Raw genomic sequence first — 22,403 nt, forward strand, 5'->3', positions numbered from 1 at the left:
CTTGTTGGGTTATTTTATGTGTTCATAGACACAAGTATCAGCACACCGTCTCGTGTTGTCAGTTTGCGACTCGAAAATAAATAGTAAAAGACAGCGACGATCTCAAATGGAGATTATATCACGGCTGAGGCACACTTATTCACCTTGTTGCTTTTGTCTAGTGTGATCCTAATTTTTAAGTTTGGTTTGACTGTATGGATTCATTTCACGAACTCGGAAAAACCTATGTAAGAGTTTCAAAACTCAGCAAGATCACTAGACATAGTAAAGCAGTTTCTTTTTTCTCTAGACATCCTCGTTCGCTGGTTATATTAATTACCTTGGTAGTACCCTAATGTATTAGCCTCGAGAGCAAAAATTTTGGATGATCAGATTCCTGAATTACAGATACTGTTTCTTTCACCAATTACGAAATATCACAGCAATAAAATGTATTTATTTAACTCATGGTAAATACAGTACAGATTTTGAGAGATTATGGACATAAATATTGGAATTAATCTTCGCACTGTGACGTTTAGACAGCCTTGTAAAATCTCTTGGCAACGACGTCACCAAGGGTCAGCGTCTGGAACAAAAAATAAGATTTTAACATCTAGTAATCATGCCTTCAAAGAAATTATTAAGGTAAGTAAAGTAATGTAAGTTAGTGAGGTATTAGAATACGTTTCAGGACGTAGGTAAGTTTAAAGATTTATTCGAAAACAGGGCAAAATTAATTGCGCCAGAAATGCGTATGTCTCATGTTTTTTCTTTTTTTTAATTTTATCTACAGTAAAATCATAAATGACATGGATGTGGCTCAGTGTGATTGGTATTAGAAAGGGAATTGATCGAGGTCTTTTTGAACGTAATATTCTAGTACTCAACTATTATGAAATGTGAAAAATACAGAGAACCTATATCATGGTCAACAGACCGGCAATGAAGCAGTTTTTTGCGAGCATAGTTTGTTGTTTCGCTTGACAAGGCCCCCGTAGACAATCAAACAATTTGTTTAACTCCACGTGTTTGTCAAATTACTTGGAAATGTGCTGCCTTATTTGAAGTGTTTGTCAAATATCGACGGTGTTTGACGGCCGATTTCACAAGTTGGCAGCTTACGCAACAACAATAGCCAGTCGCTTCACGGACTATTATCAGTGACTTTGAGATATCTGGCGACTGAAACAGATTTCGAAGATTTACAGTTTGTATCGCGCATTGCACCTCGTACATTGTCAATAGTGTCAAAAATACTTCGTGCACGATACGCACGGCGTGACAGCTACGTCAAAATTGAGATTAAATCTGACAAACTTAGCTGGTACGTCTACGCCTTAGGCTGATAAACACGTAGATAGCAAGCAACAAATTCGATGAACAAATCATCATTTTCAAGGGCCTTCACACTCCAAGGAAGGCCTTGATGATTCGTTCGCTGAACACTTCCATTTAAACATGTGGCTCAATGTACTGTGTTATTTAAAGTGTGATTACAAGATACACATGCCTTACGTTACGCAATTTTTCTCCTAGTGTTCTGTAGATCAAGTCCAAATCTGAAAAGACATGCATGAAAAAATAAATTCAGGAAAGCTTATAAATAGTGGCATTTAAGAAATATTAAAATTGCAGAAATTCAGATGAAATCAGTGTATATTATGACTGCTTTGGAATTTCGTTTCGTGTTTCGTGAAACGACCAGGGTGCTTTACTTGGATTAAATAATGTGTTTCCGCATGCAGTGACGCCTGTGGGCTGAGGATGAGACGGCGGCCGGTCGGTACCGTTGGGCCTTCATGGTCTGTTCGGACGGAGTTCTTTTCCCGGAACCTGTATGAATTACGTTGTTTAAAGGTGCAGCGTCTTGACAGGACATGTATCAAGCGCTCTACAACTTAGTATAAGCAAGCTGTGAGGCGGAAGTCTAACAAATTTTGTTGGCAGTTATGTCAAGGAATTTTTTAATGCTTCAACTAAAGTGTTCACAGGCGTCTGTATGGACTATATGTACTAGTGATTAAGTTGCTGACTTTCGTATCGGGAACTTCAGTTCAGTTACCTGCTATGCAGGAGAGATGGCGACTCTTGCCTCGCCTTGCGTGACTCGTTACGATGACAGCGCCAGACTGTTCAATGACTGATACTCAAGAATACGAAATTCAGGCTGTTTAAGAAAAGATCAGGCAATTGCTTATCTGACCAGTAGCATTAAAATAGTTGCCCACGGCAGCACGTCGCAGTAAATTCGGGTACATGCTACCCAGTATAGTGCTGGTATTTCTAAAAGTAGGTTTCACTTCATGTCGGTGTTGTTATCTTCGTGTCATCAATGAACAGATGTGATGAAACAGGAACAGCGGCAAGTATACAACCGTTCCTCACAAGAAATCGATAAAAGAGAGTTGTTTCGGGCTGGGCTGACAAAAAAAATTCCCTCGGTCTATGGGTGAATCTGGAATATTCTTTTCGTGGGTTATAGGGAGCGTTAAAACACCTGGCGTGGCTGGAAAAGCCCGAAATATTCAAACGGTCGAATAGTCAAACAAAATGCAAGGGCTATTCGGAAAGTAAGTTCCGACAGGTAGCGAAATGGAAACCATTGTGAAAATAAAAAAAGTTTTATTTCCAATCGTTAGCTACACCTTCCAGCTACTCCTATACATAGTCACCGCTCCGACTTAGACATTTGTCGTAGCGTTGTACAAACTTCCCAAGACCCTCGTCATTGAAGGAAGCCGCCTGTGCTTTCCTCCAATTCTCTACGCTCGTCTACAGCTCGCTATCTGTGCCAAAACGTTGTCTTCATAAACAGCGGTTCATGTGGGCAGAGATGAAACTCAATACGAACCAACTACGTGCTGTGTTGTAGTTGATCAAACATTTCCCATCGAAAACTCTGCAGGAGCATCTTCGTTGGCCCTGCAGAGTGCGGCCGAGAATTGTCATGAAGAAGGGAACGCACGGCAGTTACGTTATGTGCGCTGCTCTACATCAGGCAAAACCTCTCAAAAGACACCTATACTTGGCGGGAGACACAATTTTCTAGGCTTCCTTACGTGCTCACTGTGAGCTCAGAATTTAAAAAAGTGAAGTGCCGCGATCGACGGGTATATTAACGACACTATCCAACACAGCTGTGCAAAACTTTTCGGACTTTCACGGTGGTTTCGATTTGGCGACCAATTGGAAGTTACTTTCCGAACAGCCCTCGTAATTACATCCTCAAAAAACTCGTTTCGGGACGGACCACTGCAATATATTAATTTATCGTTTTTGTATTCCTTTCCAGGTAGTACTGATGGAGAAGAAAGATGAGAGAAGTGCAGCTGATTATGGTTCAAATGGCTCCGAGCACTATGGGACTTAACAGCTGAGGTCATCAGTCCCCTAGAACTTAGAACTACTTAAACCTAGCTAACCAAGGACATCACATACATCCATGCCCGAGGCAGGATTCGAACCTGCGACCGTAGCGGTCGCGCAGTTCCAGCCTGACGCGCCTAGAACCGTTCGGCCACACCCGCCGGCAGCTGATTATGGCATGGGCCCGTTTAGAAAATGCTAATGTGTCGCGGAAGAGAGGGCCGTAGTGGCCGAGCGGTTCTAGGCGCTACAGTCTGGAACCGCGCGACCGCTACGGTCGCAGGTTCGAATCCTGCCTCGGGTATTGGTGTGTGTGTGTGATGCCCTTAGGTTAGTTAGGTTTAAGTAGTTCTAAGTTCTAGGGGACTGATGACCTCAGAAGTTAAGCCCCATAGTGCTCAGAGCCATTTGAACCATTTTTGTCGCGGAAGTTAAATTGCATCAACGATGTCTGATCTTACAAGAGAGGCATTTTGTGGATTACTATTAAAATTCCGTGAGTGTATGTTCGTAGAAAAATCAGTTAACGTACTCTTCTTGCTACATATAGACTGTCTGAGGACAAAGGAGAAGCACCCATAGGGTACGGTCGGAATACAGTGTAGCTTCGTACACCTACAGATCATCGGCAGTTATTTAAATGATTCGATCTTAAGTTTTCCTTGACAAGTGAACCGCTACCAGTGTACTTTAGTGTTCCTCGTATTTAGTGTTGTTGCCACGACTGGTAGGGTGTATAATGGGTGTGAACAGCGTTACGTTGAGCGATAGCTGTGAGGAACGGGGAGTCTCCATTTGGCTGCCTGATCGAATTGTGAAACATCCAGATTTGTGGGAGACAACGACTCGATGTTGAACTGCATGGTGACGTGAGGGAAGGCAGAGTGGGTGTCGGGGTTCTAGTCGACCACATTTGACCACCACAAGGGACGATCCTGTATTGTGCCTCAACCACTTCGTAACACCTTCAAGTCTGTGCCTGCCATCCGAGAACAAGTAAAGGACTCCCTGAAACATTGTTTCGTCCCACACCGTCGTTCGCAGACTGGCAGCAGTCGAACTAGGGAATTACCGTTGACATCGCAGCACAAACGGCTGCGTCTGGATTGGTACCGTGACCGAGGAATCTCGGACTGCTCATAAATGGCATCGCATCGTATTCAGCCATGAATCGCGGTTCTCCAATATCCCGAATGACCAACGTAGATTATTATGGCTGCGATCTAGGCAGAGGTCCTTTTCTTTCAGTTTTTTGGGGAGTTACTCCTGGTATCGTGAAGAGGGGAGCCGTCTTCTATGACTTCATGTCATGGCTGGCATTTATTGAGGGAAGCCTGACTGCATAACGTTACGTCACAGCCGTTCTACATCCTCAGTTGTTACGTCACATGCGGTAGTATTACGGTGCCATTTTCCAATAGGGCAATGCTCGTACACACATGACGCGGGCGTCTATGAACTGTGTGCGTGATGTTGAGCTGTCTCCTCAATAGAAGATGTGTGTGATCATCTCGAATGCCAACTCAGTCCCAACGCCAGTATCCAAGGTCACAACAGTTGTGGGGCATCCTGCCTCAGGAAAAGCTACAACCACTTCATGACACCATTCCCAACCGAATGAGTGCATGCATCCAGGGCAGAGAGGGTATAGCGCCATACCGACAAGTGGGCCCATACTCCCACCGAAATAATATCACGTGGCGAGTCAATCCGTGAAGTTTCATCATTACCTCCTCCCCTCCTGGGCGTTTCACTTTTTTTGTCAGGTAGTATACATGTGCGAAAGAAGAAGGATACTGTGTTTGGTTAAGGAGTAACCCTCTTCCCATAACATATTTATTTCAGAGGAAACGTGGGCAAAAAAGCGAGCTTTAACCTCAAGATGAAGTTCCCTGAAAATGTAGGGAGAAGATGACTAGACTATCCTGTTTATGCGATGCGACAGCGACTCCTCTTCTTCTAGGTGTGCCATAAGGGAAGTCTTCTCCACAAGCCACTCTACAGCGCCTGACGGAGGGTGCATTGTATCAATATTATGGACTTTCTCTGCTGTTCCATTCGCTTACTGAGCGAGGGAAAAATGACTGTACGCCTCTGTATGCACCCTAATAGCTCTCATCATATTCGCATGATCGTTACGCGAGATATGCGCTGTTGGTAGCATAGTGGTCGCATAATAATCTTCGTACTGGTTCTCTCAAAATTTACTCAACAGGCTTTCGCGAAAATTACCTCATCTTTCTTTCAAGGATTCCCACTTTTGTCCCCCTAGAATTTCTGTTACAATTTGGTAACGACCACACGACCTGTCCTGTATCTGAAGTGCGATGTCTGCTGAGGTGTCTACTTCATAAGAACTCCAAACACTGGAACAGTATTCCAGAGTAAGTCACAGATGCCACGACTGAAGAGGAACTCTTGAGAGAAATGTCGTTATCTGTGACGTTGCTCAAACAACGGCTGATGTTGTTCGAACTGGTATAACAGAACTTTGTGCGACGGTGTCGCGCCTGCATAGCTTCTGAGTGTCGCTCTGAGCTAGTGTTGTGAAGGTAAGCCTTATGCAAGTTGCGTGGACGAAAGAAATTACTACACACATGTGTTTACTTGGATTTTTGTCAGCGTCAGCACGACAACGGTAAATTTGATACTCTTATTTTATTACATTCGACTCAGTAGTTTACCGACCACAGCTCCCTATCTCGAAGTGATACATTTCCCTGTCTGCTGCATCGTTGCAAACTTGTATCAACATTACACTTAACATGAAATGAGGATCCATTTAGAAGTGACGTCATACTGTACATTCCGGTATCCTGCGCTATATTGTACCTATGACCCAGAATTGCATACAGTTAACAACACAGCTGCTCCAAACGTTACCAAAATTCGTCCAAGTGAAATAACGCAACCGATGCTGTATTAATCACGCGATTCATCAGCACATTTGTAAGAAGTGCCTCTAAAAGTAGGACACATCGGACGAAGAGGTACTGGCTGGTAGACAACTGCCTGAGAGGGTACAAGATAAACAGCATTTTACCCCTAATATTTACAGAAGGATTATCTCGTACAAACACATAATGTTGACAGACGTCTTGAGCAGAACACTGCCGGATGCTGTCGTAATAAACAGCATTTTATCTCGTGCACAGAGTGTTACATAACGCAACGGCAGTGAGTAATTGTTCAATGCAAACAGAAAGTTACACTGAGTGATTTTCCTAAGAATTACCGTGTGATGCAAAGCACGGAGCGGACGTTTCTTAACCTCTTTTTGTGTTCTTTGCAACCAGGAATCACCTTTGTCCATTTTGACTTAACAATACAAATTCCTTTTATTAATAATAATTTCCTCTCGACCTGCAGCTCTGGATCAACTAAAATGGTAGTCTTCTTCCCCCTTACTTCACTGCCTAGGAGGAGCTTAATGAAGCGTAATTATTTCGCTTCTTACCCCGCAGATCAAAGAGGTACGCTACTCGGTAATGACCGAAAGTTCAGATTCACTAGCTTTGCAGCTATGAAGATAATGCAGATAATTGTTGGGATGGCGGCCAGTTTCCGCTACAAATTACGGTAATTACAAGATGAACAATGGGACACTGGACACATACACAGCCAAATCGGTCGTCATTAATTTTAACGTAATTAGACTCAGGGAATAAGCTAATATGCTCAGTGGCGTCCATAAAAGACAGCATAAAAGGTTGAACTTCATTGGCAGAGTTTTAAAAAGACATTATCATATATACATGAATCAGTAAAAGTAGAACAATACTACTGGAATGTAGTCGAGTTAAACGAAATTATGCTGAAGGAATTGGATTAGAGAACGAGACACTAAATGTAGTAGGCGAGATTTGCTATTAGGCCAGAAAAATAGAAGACACTCTCATAACTAAAGAGAATATAAAACATAGGCTGCAAAAAGCAAGAACTTTCATACTCATAGCATGCTTAAGAAGCAAACCCAACACTTTTCCCGCATTGTATTACTTGATACGCTAAACGATATCTACGAAGACGATCGTTATACATCGTGTAAACAAGTGAATAACCTATGAACAATTGGGTAAAATTTCTTTACCCCATATAATTCTCAGAGAACCTAATATTGAAATTAAGACGATAGCACGATCTGCTTTTTCTCCGAATAGACGTTGAGTGGAAGGATAATCTCAAAAGAACCATCTATGGACTTTCTTTAAATGGTTGCGGCCACAGATTTTTCGGATGTTATAATATTGTACAACTAATGAGAGATAAACCTATGCAAATATATGTGGCTTTTCAGTGGTTATGATTATAGTTGCGGTTATATTGACTGTCCTTCTGCCGCTTCGATGAAATTTATTTGTATTGTACAGTCGTTTCACGACATGCTGTTGTCAGTATGAGACAAATGTTATTTCTAAGTTCAAGCATTGGCCTGCTTTGAAGCACTTCTAAATTTAAAATCTTTTACACGTTGATTAATTAAAGACGGTTTGAATAAGGATCGAATAGGAAATGGCATGTCGCCTATGTTCGCTAATATCCAGTTTCGATTTCTGGGAACTTGGGTAAAATCAGTATGACCAGCCGAGAATTTAAATAGCGTTCCTCCAAAACGAGTTCAGCCCCTTAATCACTCACTTCTGTTTCGTAGTCATCAAGGTGAAGTATATCGTCTTGTTTTTTCAAAATCCCGATGTGGTTCAATTGCATGCTATGGTCGTTTCCACAGTATTGTTAGTAGGAAACAGTTACTTCCTTTTAAGTGAAAATATCAGTGGATGACCTTAGAAAGAAACCTAGAATTAATATTCCGTCTGCGACGAGGTAATTACAGACTGTGTACAAGTTTGTTTTTGATAACGCTGGTTTGGAAATCGGTCGTAAATTGTCAAAGAAACAATCTGGACATCATTCAGAACTGAGCTATGGGGATTAGCAATGCAGGATGTTCATCTGAATGTTCATCTGTTTCGTAACCGCTGAATCAACTCTCTCATTGTCTTTATCCATTGCTTTTGGATTGCCTGTTTTACTCTCAGAAGAAATCCGCCGCGATGCTTCTGCACAGTGCATACGCATGTAATTCAGGTAAGTAATATATGAGGATGTATCTAACACCAAAACATGCCGATTGTATTTCTCGCACTGAAAATAATTAATGTTCCTGCTGCGAATTAAAAGAAAATAGTTTTCTTCTATGTTCTAGAACCAAACGAAGCGATTATAGTGAGAGCTGCACGAAAAGTTATATTCACGTCTGGGCAGCCTGCATTGGATTTCCCGTGCTTTTCTTAAACCCCATTAGCAAAAAGTGGGGATGGACCAAAGATTCCGTAACAAGTTGGGAGAAACACGTTTGCTTAAAATTAATTAAATAATGTGAGGGGTTGTTCTAAATGTTTAATTATCACCTTGGAAAAACAATGCAAGTAAATCATTTTTTTCGTATTTGCAGGTACACGTATGCAGTCCTGGTACACATCATAAACTCTGCGCCACAGTTCCGCAGCACGCCGAAAGGGGAGCGAAACGAAACATCGCAGCTAACTGGAATATCGTGCCGTAATAAGTTTCCTGCATTAGGAGGGGAACAATTGAGCAACAGTTCAGCTGGTGGAAATGTACGGCAACAATGTACCATCGTACGATGACAAGAGTCATGGGGTAGCGGTATGCATGTATACAGATGGCGGTAGTATCGCGTACACAATATATAAAAGGGCAGTAATTTGGCGGAGCTGTCATTTCCACTCAGGTGATTCAGACGTGATTGTAGCCGCATGATGGGAATTGAACACTAAATGGTAGTTGGAGCTAGACGCATGGAATATTCCGTTTTCGGAAATAGGGAGTTCAATAGTCCGAGATCCATAGTGTCAAGATTGCGCCGAGAATACCAAATGTCAGATATTACCTCTCACCAGTAACATCTCAGAGGCAGATGACCTTCTCTTAACGACCGGTAGCAGTGGCGTTTGTGTGGAGTTGTCAGTGCTAACAGACAAGCAACACTGCGTCACCTAACCACAGAAATCAACGTGGGACTGTATCCGCTAGGAGAGAGCGGAGAGATTTGGCGTTAATGGGCCATGGCAGCAGACGACGGACGCGAGTGCCTTTGCTAACACCACGACATCGCCTGCAGCGTCTCTCCTGGGTTCGTAACCACATCGGTTGGACCCTAGACGAATCGTAAACCATGGCCTGGTCAGATGAGTCCAAATTTCTGTTGGGTAAGAGCTGTTGGTAGAGTATGGCGCAGATCCCACGAGGCCATGGACCCAAGTTGTCGACAAGGCACAGTGCAAGCTGGTGGTGGCTCCATAATGGTGAGGGATGTGTTTACATGGAATGGACTGGGTCCTCTGGTCTATCTGAATCAATAATTCACTGTTTTGAAGAACATTCTGGACGATTCTAGCAGATAGTTATCCGTCCAGATCGCTCGACATGAATCCCACCGAAAATTTATAGGACACAATCGAGTGGTCAATTCCTTCACAACATCCTGTACGGTCAACACTTTGTCAATTATAGACTGCTATAGAGACGGTACGGCTCAATATTTTTGCAGAGGATTTCCAAAGACTTGTTGTTTTCATGATACGTCGAGTTGTTGCAGTAAGCAGGCAAAAGGAGGTCTGACACGATGTTGGGAGGTTTCCCATGACTTCTGCATGCAACATAAGATATATCAACGCCTTAAAAATTGTCACATGTAAAAATATCAATCTACATAGCAACTTCATATACAATATTTCATAAATATGCACAAGTACTATGCCCTCTCGATTACTTTCTTTCCTAGTATTGATCTGAAAGAATTAATTATTATTTATCGAATAATCTATATAAATAGAAGTCTCTTATTACACCGTGAAATCGTATCTGTGCAGCATGAACTACAGCACGTCAGTTAACGATTTTTGCAGCTTCCTCATTGGAAAGCGCCCTGATAGAGCGTCTATCGTTTCAATAAAAACATGCTGTCGCACAATAGTACGTCGTCTGACGTGACAGTGTTTGCCATTCGATTTTCACAAGAACTTCGTTGGAAAGAAGTCTGCTGCCACATCTTTGGAACGGCGTCCATCCTCACAATGGGAAAAGGAAGCGAGGAAGGAAGAGATTCCACATACTGGATGACATGATGGACGGTACAACATACAGCAGCCTTAAGAAGGAAGCGATGGACGGCAGAAAATGGAGAGGCAAAGGACCTGCTAATATAGCAGATAACTGATGATGATGAGTTTACCTATCGATTCTACAACAATTTCAATGGAAAGAAGCCTGCTGCCACATCTTTGGAACGGCGTATAACCTCACCATGGCAACCAGTGGTTCCAAATGGTTCACTAACAGGCCTAGAGAGGGCAACCCATGTACTGTCAAAACGAAGTTCATTTATCCTACATGTTTAAATATTTTTAACGCTTCTCAACTGACAATAGCTGTTGAACAAGCTAAGTTTTATGTGTGTTTATTTTTCTTTTTTGTCAATGTTCTTTTAACTAAGAAATTTTACGTTGTTATTCGACCCATAACCCACTGGTTAGCCTCCAGTATACATTGTAAGACATTGACTGGTTTCGCCAGCAGTGATTTACCACGAGAAGGAGGTTCTTGCCCATTGGAAATTCATCGTTTCATAACTTTCTAGCTTTATATAGTTTATAATTTTTTTACTGTATGTAGCACTCTGCTTAAATTTTGTATGACCACAGTTGTAGTCGAAACCAGTCACCGGAATAAATAATTTGTGATCAAGACTGTTTTTGATAGTAAATATTTGATACAGTTGTTAGGCGGTGCAGTCACTTCAGGTGTGGTCAAGCAAGTTTGAACGGCGAAGAATGAAGTGGCCGGTCGCCTTCCCGTGAACAACCGGAAATCGCAAGGGAAGTGGAGGGATTATGGTGCTCGAAGACCGGCCTGGCACAATTTAGGCGATAGTGTAAAAAACGTAAAACTCACTCTGGAATTATTTGTTAACACCTTTTACGAAATTTTGAATACATCATGTATCCGCCCACTGGCTTTTGCGACTGCTCACATCCATTCAAAACGACCGCCAAATCGAGGTAGCAGCGGGAATGCTGCAGCCGTGTCAGGCCGATTCAGACGACTTCTTTAGCCGCCTAACCACCACGGACGAGTGGTGGGTGTACCACCACGCTCTGGCACAGAGGAACAAAGCAAGCAATGGTAACGTTAGACTGGCGAAAAAGGTAACGACGTAACCATCATCTGGCAAGGTGGCGCTGTGCGGTTTTTGGGCTACCGTGATGTGCTGCTAGTATATTTTGCATATAAGGGCCAAACCGTTGCAGGGGCATAGTATCGCAACCTCCTGACAACGTTATGGGAGGTTGTCAACGGAGAACGTAGTGGAAAGGTGTGTATTTGCTCCACTTTGCATAGGACACAAACACACATGCTGCCTCTCTGGGCAATCAGATTTTGCCTGGACCCTGATATTCTCCTCACACAGTACTTAGAGGCTTCTTCCTCTTTCCTTCGATGAAGGAACCATTGTGGGGCAGGCATTTCCTGTATGACGCTGAACTGACTGTAGAGGTCGAATGTTTCTTTAACAGCCTGCAAGGAAGGTTTCTGTCTAGTGACCCATCGTTGGACAAATGTGTCGCATTGAAGGTAGAATATGTACAGAAGTGCTAACACCAGCAACAAGTTTAGTAGTGACACTTTGATGTTTCTAAAGGTGATAAAAATTGTAGAAGACCAATGAAATAAAAAATGTTTATGTTACTATTAAAAATGTTTCATTCATGAATTGTACTTTATATTGCTATCCTACAGTATGTAAACGCTTGTTTTATAGTTTCGTGTTACGTAATTGTTGTCATCCTTCGCTTGCAGAGGAACCGAACAATGAGGCCAAATCTTATTTCATAATTCTGTAAATGTTGACTGTGTAGCTTTCCATATAGTATGGCATACATCTGTTAATGCATGTAATATATTGTGTCATCGTTACGTCACAAAAGTTTCCACGTTCTATCTGATGGCTTAGGCACCTACCCGTGACACTTAACGGCGTGGTTTGCATCCTTTATATAGAATTTGTGTAAACTTTGCCGTTATGATTGCTTGGTGTATATTACTTTGATGGTTACATTTCTTCTGATAATTTCCATATTAAACAAATGTGTGGCCTTGATACATTAACTAATGAGCCCATCCAGGGCAGACTGCCATCTGGTGGTACCTGTCGGCGCTAGCTTCCGTTGTACTCCAAATCCAGTGGTCAGTTACTCTATGGCAGCGCAGCCATTATGGCATTCTACCACGAAGAGGCAAGATGTGGCTTGTATCTGTCTCGTTCATGCCACCCATACTCAAAGATGTACATACATCATGATCGTACTCCTGGTATATCATTGTATTGCCTCGAATTCCTTACGGTATATTTTTATTTAATGTTTGTTTATTAGATGTTTTCAATATTATGTTTTGACTCTGGACTGTATACGTCCACATGAGACGAATTTATATTGCATGTTTCTAATGTGTCAGAGTGGTTTAAACCAAGGGAGCCCGTACCATAGAGCAAGGGCGGCCATATCTCCTGTCAACCTCCCCTCCCACTGGGTGGAGAAAGGAAAAAATATAGAATATTTACGTGTTTTACTTTCAGTAAAATGATTTAAAAGACGATATTACGAAGGTTTTTAACAGAGTTGGAACTGAAACTTTTTATGCCTACTTACAAGTCGCCATTCGTCTTCTAAAATATTAAAAATACTTCATATGCTCACTTGCAGCCTCCTCCCCCTCCCCTTCTCCCACACACTAGAAACTATCGTATGGGCGCCCTTTGTTTAAGCTTTGTGTGATGTAACTGCCGCCACCCAGTCTTATGAGGAATATGTTCTTTTCATAGAGCTGAAGATGGCAACACGTGTTGCCGAGACTAGTAATCATTTAATTTTGTTAATATAGCGATCTTGGGAAATAAACTGATTTTCACGAGAACATTACAGTACAAATGTCGAGACTGACCTCGAACATCTTAAAAACAACTGAATATGGATGTTCTTCACCTCTACATTGTAATACACGGTTATGGAAGACACACATGTAAGTGTGTGGCTGGCCTTACCGCGATCATCTGGGTGTCGCTGAACTTCCTCTCGGTGGTGACGGTGCGGCCGTCTGCGAGCTTCTGCACCTGCACCAGAACGTCGTCGCCCTTCACGGTGAACGTCGTCTGCGCTTTTCGGCCGTCCAGCGTCGTCTCTTCGAACTCGGTGTTCAGCTTGAATGGGATCTCCATCTTCCTCGAGCCGATGTCGAGGATGATCTTGTACTGGTCGCCGTCCACCGTCAGCGTCGTCTTGGTCGTCTGCTTGAGGGCTGCCTCCCGGTGGCCGGCGTCACTCACGCCTGCACATACAAAAATAAACTGTCATCACCAGGTGTCGAACACGGAGGAACCTTAGGTTTCGGATAGGAGTATGCGATACAAGGTCTGCAGTGTATTACTCAATAAACTGTGTCTAGTATAATATTACCATACAATTACGATTCTGTTTAATCAATCCACATTCATTATTCATTATTTAAAACTATCTGGAATAACTGAATATCGTCTGAGTATCAAAGTTAGATACACCATTTCACTTCAAACATCAGGCATACGCATTCCCATCCAGTTACAAAAATAATTTCAGATCCTGAAATGTAATAGCTCACTTATATAACGCGGTTTTTGTATAAAATATTGGAAAATTATGGAACATAAAGTTCTAGAAAATCACAAGGTGCAACTGAGACCAATTATTGAAATTGTAAACAAACCTATAGTTAAGTAACTTTAACATGATTTACAAGGTAGTTGATTGTGTCCGGTAGTGTAAAATTAGAGTTGAAACGTGCATAAAGTAATCAAAATATTTAAGTGATTCAGAAGGAATTTGTGCATTATAACAGTAATTGGTTAACGTTCAAAGTTTACCAAATTCTACATGAAAAGTCCCTGTCAAAAACAACCAGTACTAAACAATTGCTTCATTATTGTAAAATTTAGTGTTACACTTTAATTATTGTCAAAAATTATTCTTTTATTACAAATTTGAAAAGGTAGTGATTTCAATAATGAATTTTTCATAATGTACTATTACGTTTTTATGAAAGGGCTGGTGAAAGGCCAAGTGAGTCACCTCTTGCTAGTTAGACTCAGTATGCAGTTAGTTATAGTTATTTGTCAAAGCAGTATGCAATATGCAAGTCTGAAACAGAGATAGGTACAAATTTCTATGAAGACGTCTTTAAAAATTTGTGCAATAAAGAATTTCGTGACCTAAAAGTCAGTGTTTCATCATTAGCTTCGGAATACGATTTTGATTTCTTGCAAACCCCAGACATGGAACCAATTCCATAAGTAACTTTTCACTAGTACTTCAGTATATCCCTCTTTTCGTAATATTAGTGCTTAATATGTTAAATTCAGTAAAACTAGAACATTTTTGCGGCTATATATGTGATTGTAGGAAGAAGGGAATATTTTAGAAGACGCACTGCGTTTTAGTTCATGACTTTGCTTCGTTTCCTCGTATTAGCCGATCGCAATATTATTACAGCTGGGAGTGATGGCACTTCGGTCGGTTTATCGTGATTTTTTATCGTGATATATCGAGGTCACGCTGAATTGCTTGATAATATATGCACAACTATGTTAAATGCATTCATAGAGCGATATACTTTCCTTAGTCACACCTGTACTTGTTTACTCTAAAGTTACCGCATGTTCCCGATAAAGGCCCCGGAAGGAAAAGAGAAATATTACAGTGGTCAGGTAATATTGTGCTGATATTTTCAACTCATTTGACCTGCTTACACCCACATCCTCGATAAAATTGTTTTACTAAACGTAAATCAGCAAGGATTGAGCAAGCAACGTGCGTATGAAAAATAGTTCACTCTTTTCACTCACGAGACGTAGAAGGTGTTAAACACCAGCGACCAAGTTGATGTCGTTTCCTTTATTTCTGGAAGTCATTCGGTACAGTTCTGATCTGTCATATCATGAAAAAAATACGTTGGTATGGAATATCACGCTATCTTTTTGATTGGGCTAAAGAGTTTTTTGCAAATAGAACACTGCATCTCATTCTTAACATAGAGAAATTTTGAAATGTAAAAGTGATTTCGGGTACAAATCAAGCGAATGTTATGTAGGACCATTACTGTTCAATATATATATATAACTGATCTGGTAGATGACGTCGGAAACACCACGAGACAGTTAGTGGGTGATGATCTTGTATACAGGGTGTTTCGGTAAGAGCGTGGAAAAATGTAACAGGGCATAGCGAATGCTCCACTGAGCAATTTGAGGTTGGGAATCTGGGGGGGGGGGGGGGGGGGGGGAGGGGGGAGTAGAAGCTAGCTTAAGGAGATATGGAAGTAAAATTGTCAATCGTTTTGTCTATTTACAACTAAAGTGTGTACAATTTTATGCGTACGGTGCTGTTTATTTACATGTATAAACTTTATCTTCTGCAAGGAAACAAGGAGACGAGCCTGATTACTAACTAGACATTGTGCAGGTTTTGTTTACTTTACTTGTCCACAAGGTAGCCCTGCTGGATCGTATTTAGATTGTGTCATGACAGAACGTGCTATGTATCAACGGGAGACCCCTTCACTACTCAAGGCTATTGAGAGGCGTACAATACAATACAATACGATGGAGCGGTATCGGTACAGTTTCGCAGAACTCACCGACATGCACCTTGAGTATGGGGAAATACGTTTCAATGCTCTCTCTGCTGAAGGACTGTACAGGAAACGATTTCCTAATAGGCACCATTCGTCACGACGAGTGTTTATTTCTCTCAATCGACGAATGTCAGAATTATAGCTGCCTGTGATGTGACTCGAAACACATCAGGGATATTTGTCAGGATGCGTCATAATCTTGTTCGCCAATGTTATGCTTGCACTGAGGTTGACGGCCGTCAGTTTCAGGACATTTTGTAAGACACAGTACAAATGGTATGATCATTGTGTCAGTGCTTGTATAAATAAAAATGTACACAGTAATGTAATTTTATTCCTATTATCTCCTTGAGCTGGCTTATCCATTCCCAAGTTCTCTACCTCCTGTTAAATTCTGTATGCAGAAGTCGGAACGTTACTAAACTGTAGCAAGATCCAGGATCGACACATGGGGCAGGGATTGGCAGTTGACCCTTAGCATAAACAGATGTGACTTATCCCACACAAACAAGGGAAACACAAGTCATTGTATGATTACACGACTGTAGAATAATTATTCGAAGCAGTAAAATCCGCTAAATATCTGAAACTATGCACACGGGGCAATTTAAAGTGGGGTGACCGCATGACACTAACCGTAGGGAAGACAAGAGGCCATACATTCATTTTCAGAATCCACTGGAAGTGTAGTCCAGCCACGAAGGAGGTAGCTTACGGAACCATCGTTGGGCCGATACTTGAATACCGCTCGTCAGTCTTGAGGGCTCACCACACAGGATAGACAGATGAAATAGAGAAGAGCCAGAGAATAGAAGCGCGTTTCGTCAGTGGTTCCTTTAGTAACCGTGAGTGTGACACGGAAATGCTTAGCCAGTTCCAAAGGCGGACGCCTCAAGAGAGGTCGTGTGTAACACAGTGCTGTTTACTGTAAATATTCTGAGAGCGTACGTTTCTAGAAGAGTCAACCGATCTATTACTTCCTCCTACGTAATCTTATATTTCGCTAAAACACCAAGAAGGTAAGATTAGAGAGATTGGAGCTCTCGTGGAGGCTTACCGACAATCAACCATCGCCGGCCGCCGCGGGACTGCTACGGTCGCAGGTTCGAATCCTGCCTCGGGCATGGATCTGTGTGATGTCCTTAGGTTAGTTAAGTTTAAGTAGTTCTAAGTTCTAGGGGACTGATGACATCAGATGTTAAGTCCCAAAGTGCTCAGAGCCATTTGAACCATTTGAATCAACCTTCCCTCGCACCATTCTGCGAGGTACGCATCTACGTATACACGACTACTCCGCAGTTCACACATAGGTGCCGGACAGAGGCTTCATAGAACCACTATCACACTATCTCTCCGCCGTTTCAGTCTGTAATATCAAGTGCGAAAAACCGACATCTAAATCTTTGGGTGCGAGCTCTGATTCCTCTTATTTTATTACAATGGTCATTTCTCCCTATGTAGACAGGAGTCAGCAAAATATTTTCGCATTTGGAGGAGAAAGTTGGTGGCTGAAATTTAACGAAAAGTTCTCGTGCAACGAGAAGCAACTTTGTGTCAGTGATTTCCACATCAAATGGCGATAATACAAAACGAGCTGCACTTATTTGAACTTGTTCGATGTCCGACATCAATCTCGTCTCGCAAGAATCGCAGCACAATACCGTGCAGTAACAGACAAGTGCAGTGCAAGCAGCCTATATCGTAGATCTGTTGCATCTTCTGAGCTTTGTACCGGTAAAGGGCAGTCTTTGGTTTGCTTTTCCCACAACAGTCCCTTTGTGATTGTTCCACTTTAAGTTGTTCGTTATTTTAATACCTAGCTATTTAGTTGACCCGACAACCTTTTATTTGTTTGATTTATCGTGTAAGCTAGATTTCACTGATTCAGTTGCGTATTCGTGTGGAGGACTCCCCTCTTACTGTTGTGTACAGTCAACAGCCGCTTTTCGCACTATGCAGATATCCTGTCAACATATTTGTGCAATTAGTCATCTATAAACAATCTAAGAGGGCTCCTCTGATTGTCTCCTAAGTCGTTAACGTACGAGGTGCATTCAAGGCTCCCGATTTTTTTTCTCCGGACTGAAAGAGATAGAAACATGCGCATTGTTTTAAAATGAGGCCGCGTTCATTGTCAATACGTCCCAGAGATGGCAGCACCGTACGGCAGATGGAATTTTACCGCCAGCGGCAAGAATGAGAACTGTTTTAAATACTTAAAATGGCGACGTTTTCCTTACTTGAACAGCGTGCAATCATTCGTTTTCTGAATTTGCGTGGTGTGAAACCAATTGAAATTCATCGACAGTTGAAGAAGACATGTGGTGATGGAGTTATGGATGTGTGGAAAGTGCGTTCGTGGGTGCAACAGTTTAATGAAGGCAGAACATCGTGTGACAACAAACTGAAACAACCTGGGGCTTGCACAAGCCGGTCTGACGACATGATCGAGAAAGTGGAGAGAATTGTTTTGGGGGATCGCCGAATGACTGTTGAACAGATCGCCTCCAGAGTTGGCATTTCTGTGAGTTCTGTGCACACAATCCTGCATGACGACCTGAAAATGCGAAAAGTGTCATCCAGGTGGGTGCCACAAATGCTGACGGACGACCACATGGATGCCCGTGTGGCATGTTACCAAGCAATGTTGACGCACAATGACAGCATGAATGGGACTTCCTTTTCGTCGGTTGTGACAATGGATGAGACGTGGATGCCATTTTTCAATCCAGAAACAAAGCGCCAGTCAGCTCAATGGAAGCACACAGATTCACCGCCACCAAAAAAATTTCGGGTAACCGCCAGTGCTGAGAAAATGATGGTGTCCATGTTCTGGAACAGCGAGGGCGTAATCCTTACCCATTGCGTTCCAAAGGGCACTACGGTAACAGGTGCATCCTACGAAAATGTTTTGAAGAACAAATTCCTTCCTGCACTGCAACAAAAACGTCCGGGAAGGGCTGCGCGTGTGCTGTTTCACCAAGACAACGCACCCGCACATCGAGCTACCGTTACGCAACAGTTTCTTCGTGATTACAACTTTGAAGTGATTCCTCACGCTCCCTACTCACCTGACCTGCCTCCTAGTGACTTTTGGCTTTTTCCAACAATGAAAGACATTCTCCGTGGCCGCACATTCACCAGCCGTTCTGCTATTGCCTCAGCGATTTTCCAGTGGTCAAAACAGACTCCTAAAGAAGCCTTCGCCGCTGCCATGGAATCATGGCGCCAGCGTTGTGAAAAATGTGTACGTCTGCAGGGCGATTACGTCGAGAAGTAACGCCAATTTCATCGATTTCGGGTGAGTAGTTAATTAGGAAAAAAATCGGAGGCCTTAGAACTTGAATGCACCTCGTAGATTAGAAACAGTAGAGGCCTTATAGCAGTTGCTTGAGGAACGCCAGCTACTCCAATAACCCAATAAATTACGACCGCCGGCCACGGTGGCCGAGCGATTCTGGGCGTTTCAGTCCAGAACCGCGCGACTGCTACGGTCGCAAGTTCGAATCCTGCCTCGGTCATGGATGTGTGTGGTGCCCTCAGCTTAGTTAGGTTTAAGTAGTTCTACGTTCTAGGGGACTGATGACCTCAGATGTTAAGTCCCATAGTGCTCAGAGCCATTTGAACCATTACTACCAGTTCCCGCTGCGACGTTGGATGCCGCATGGTGGCCCTGCGGGCGCGTGAGTCAGAATCAAAAGTATGTAGCGGAGCAGACACGGGCGGGGGATCAACCTAGAGAAGATACGGGCTGCAGATTGGAAATCCATTGAGGTAAGTGACTTTGACAAAGGACAGATTATTATTACACAGAGCCTGCGAACGACTATCTCGAAACCGGCGAAGCAGGATCGGGAGCCATGACCCCGTGCTCAAATCAGCGATCTGCTATTTACAGGAATTACATGGCCTGTGCGTAGACATTTAATGCCACATACCTCCACAAACATACCAACAAACTGGTAAATCCCTGATAAGCATAAACTGTGATGTATTTCGTTCCAAAGACGGACAAAGAAGCTATTAACCAGCCTGATGCCCTTCTTATTATGCTATTCATTTGATCTGTTGCTTTAATTTGTTACGGAAACTAAAACTCTTCCTAAAACGGATCGCTGTTCTAGGCCTCCTATGACAACATCCTGGGGGATAGGAGTCAGCTGAGGACTTCATAGTCTAGTTCTTCTGTAGGCTATCAACAAAGGTATTCCTGTTCACACATGTTAGGTTACACATAATTAAGGTGCATATCTCCGAAACTCCATTTCTTTCGGCGAAACATGTTGTGGCAGTACTAAAGAAGGTCGTCAGAAGCTAAATGGGGCTGTTCGCGGGATGATGCCGAGATATACAGAGAAGTGGTAACGCTATAAAATCGTTGGATAATACAGGAACACCGGCAGGGGTTCAACGTTTGGTGCAGGGACTGGAGCTCAACTAAAACAAATGTAACATGTTGCGCATAAATAGATGGAAACTCCTGTTGTTGTTCGAATACCTCATTGCCGAACAATCATGAAAACTGTAACATGCGTCACATATCTGACACTTTGTGCACGGAGCTATTTACCATGGAAAGACCAGATAAAACTGTTGGTAGAAGGCAGATGCAGTTTGAAATTCATCTGCTGATTCTCAAGAAGTAGAGGTCCACCAACGAAGAAGGTAGCTTACAAAAGACATTACTTCGATCTATATGTGGTTATGGCTGCTCAGTTGGCTATCCACAGCCTGAGGAAGTGACAGAGGAGATAGGGAAGATCTAAAGAAGAGCAACGGGCTTCGTCACAGGTTCATTTAGTAGGTGCGAAAGCATCATCGCGAGGCCCATTCAGCTTCATAGTCAAAAGCTTAAAGAGGGATGTGGTGTTGTTTAGTAGTGAAATTTCGAGAGCGTTCGTTCCTAGAAGAGGCGCGAAAGGACAGTGAAGGCAAATCTATAGAGAATCGACCTCATACGGAGACAGAAACAGTACGTTTTCCCACGCATCATCGGGACTGCGTCAGGAAAAGGGAGAAGTAACAGCAGTGCACACACCATAATGTGACCTTCGTGGCCGGCTGGAGTGGCGGCACTGTTCTAGGCGCTACAGTCTGGAACCGAGCGACCGCTACGGTCGGAGGTTCGAATCCTGCCTCGGGCATGGATGTGTGTGATGTCCTTAGGTTAGTTAGGTTTAAGTAGTTCTAAGTTCTAGGCGACTGATGACATCAGAAGTTAAGTCGCATAGTGCTCATAGCCATTTGAACCATTTGATCATCGTGATACACGGTAGATGCGGAAGTTGAATTTCTGATGAGAATAAACTAGTCACGTGTAAAATAAGCCCCTGAGAGATAAGGTTGTAAGAGTACTAAATGGACAAGGATATCAGCGAGGAATATTAGTAGTAACTGAAAGCTCCTAAGAAACGTATTATGGATTGCAGTAACGAATCAGCAATAAAATGGTAGTAAAATTGAAGTGAGGGACAAAGCTCCAATTATCGAGCTGTGTGTGTGGGTGTGGACGGAGCGACACTGAGATCTTATCGAAATCATGCTAGTCAATACTGAGCACAAAAAAATAAATTTTCAGTGTTTTTTAAATCTGTTTTGATCTTCTGGTCTATTCAGCTATTTAGTGCATTTCTTGTGCGAGTACTAACCGTAAGCGATGAGGTAGTTGTCCATGTTCTCCATTTTCTCGATCTGGTAGGTCTTTCCTGCGTATTTCTTCACCATGGTGGCGGCTAAAAGTCTTCGGGAACGAGACGGCGAGAGCAGCTTGTTCAAACCTAGCTGAACTAGGGCATTAACGGCCGTCTTTATATATTTCCCCTGTGTGAAGAAAACCCGCCTCGTACAGCGTGATTATCTGTAAGCAGATACCACAATCTCTGCCTCATATCTGGCAACGAGGTCAATTTACAGTGAACTGACAGCTCATTACTCGCTATATTTCCGTTTTTAGATAATAAAATCATTTGCTTCTTCAGCATTAAACAAAGTTGTATAACAAAAACGAATGGCTTCTTAAAGTTCAAGTGGAGGCAATTCATTTCCGTACTTTTCGCAAGAGTGAGATGCAAAAATTCGAATGGTGATGGCATTTTCTCGAGTGAAAATAGTCAGCCTTCGTTTGCAAAGCGCCGTAAAGCAGGGCAATTGCATTTGCGATGAGCATGTGTCGTATCCAATGCGCTCGTAACGTATTTCCTTTTCGTAATCTCCTTTCATTATTAGGTCGATATACCCTTCTACAACGACGGCTTCGCGCCGGCCACTGTGGCCGAGCGGTTCTAGGAGCTTCAGTCCGGAACAGCGCG

General features: G+C 42.7%; 1 protein-coding gene across 1 annotated transcript; it reads right to left on the reverse strand.

Moving 5' to 3' along the window:
* Window positions 1-433: 433 nt before the first annotated feature.
* On the reverse strand, window positions 434-21,859 carry LOC124711209 (fatty acid-binding protein, muscle-like). Its single transcript, XM_047241154.1, has 3 exons — window positions 21,744-21,859; window positions 13,475-13,758; window positions 434-568 (listed from the first exon to the last, which is right to left on the reverse strand). Exons 1-3 carry the CDS (start codon window positions 21,817-21,819, stop codon window positions 518-520), a joined length of 411 nt encoding a protein of 136 aa, XP_047097110.1. The 5' UTR covers window positions 21,820-21,859; the 3' UTR covers window positions 434-517.
* Between the last annotated feature and the right edge of the window lie 544 nt (window positions 21,860-22,403).

Source organism: Schistocerca piceifrons, chromosome 8, assembly GCF_021461385.2.
Source record: "Schistocerca piceifrons isolate TAMUIC-IGC-003096 chromosome 8, iqSchPice1.1, whole genome shotgun sequence".
Lineage (NCBI taxonomy): Eukaryota > Metazoa > Arthropoda > Insecta > Orthoptera > Acrididae > Schistocerca > Schistocerca piceifrons.

Excerpts from the sequence above, each read along its gene's own strand:
- LOC124711209 (XM_047241154.1), bottom strand. The coding sequence starts at position 21,819 with ATGGTGAAGAAATACGCAGGAAAGACCTACCAGATCGAGAAAATGGAG. Across the intron at positions 13,759-21,743 it reads CAACTACCTCATCGCTTACG|GCGTGAGTGACGCCGGCCAC; the intron begins GTTAGTACTCGC and ends TTGTATGTGCAG. Across the intron at positions 569-13,474 it reads GCGACACCCAGATGATCGCG|ACGCTGACCCTTGGTGACGT; the intron begins GTAAGGCCAGCC and ends TTTTTGTTCCAG.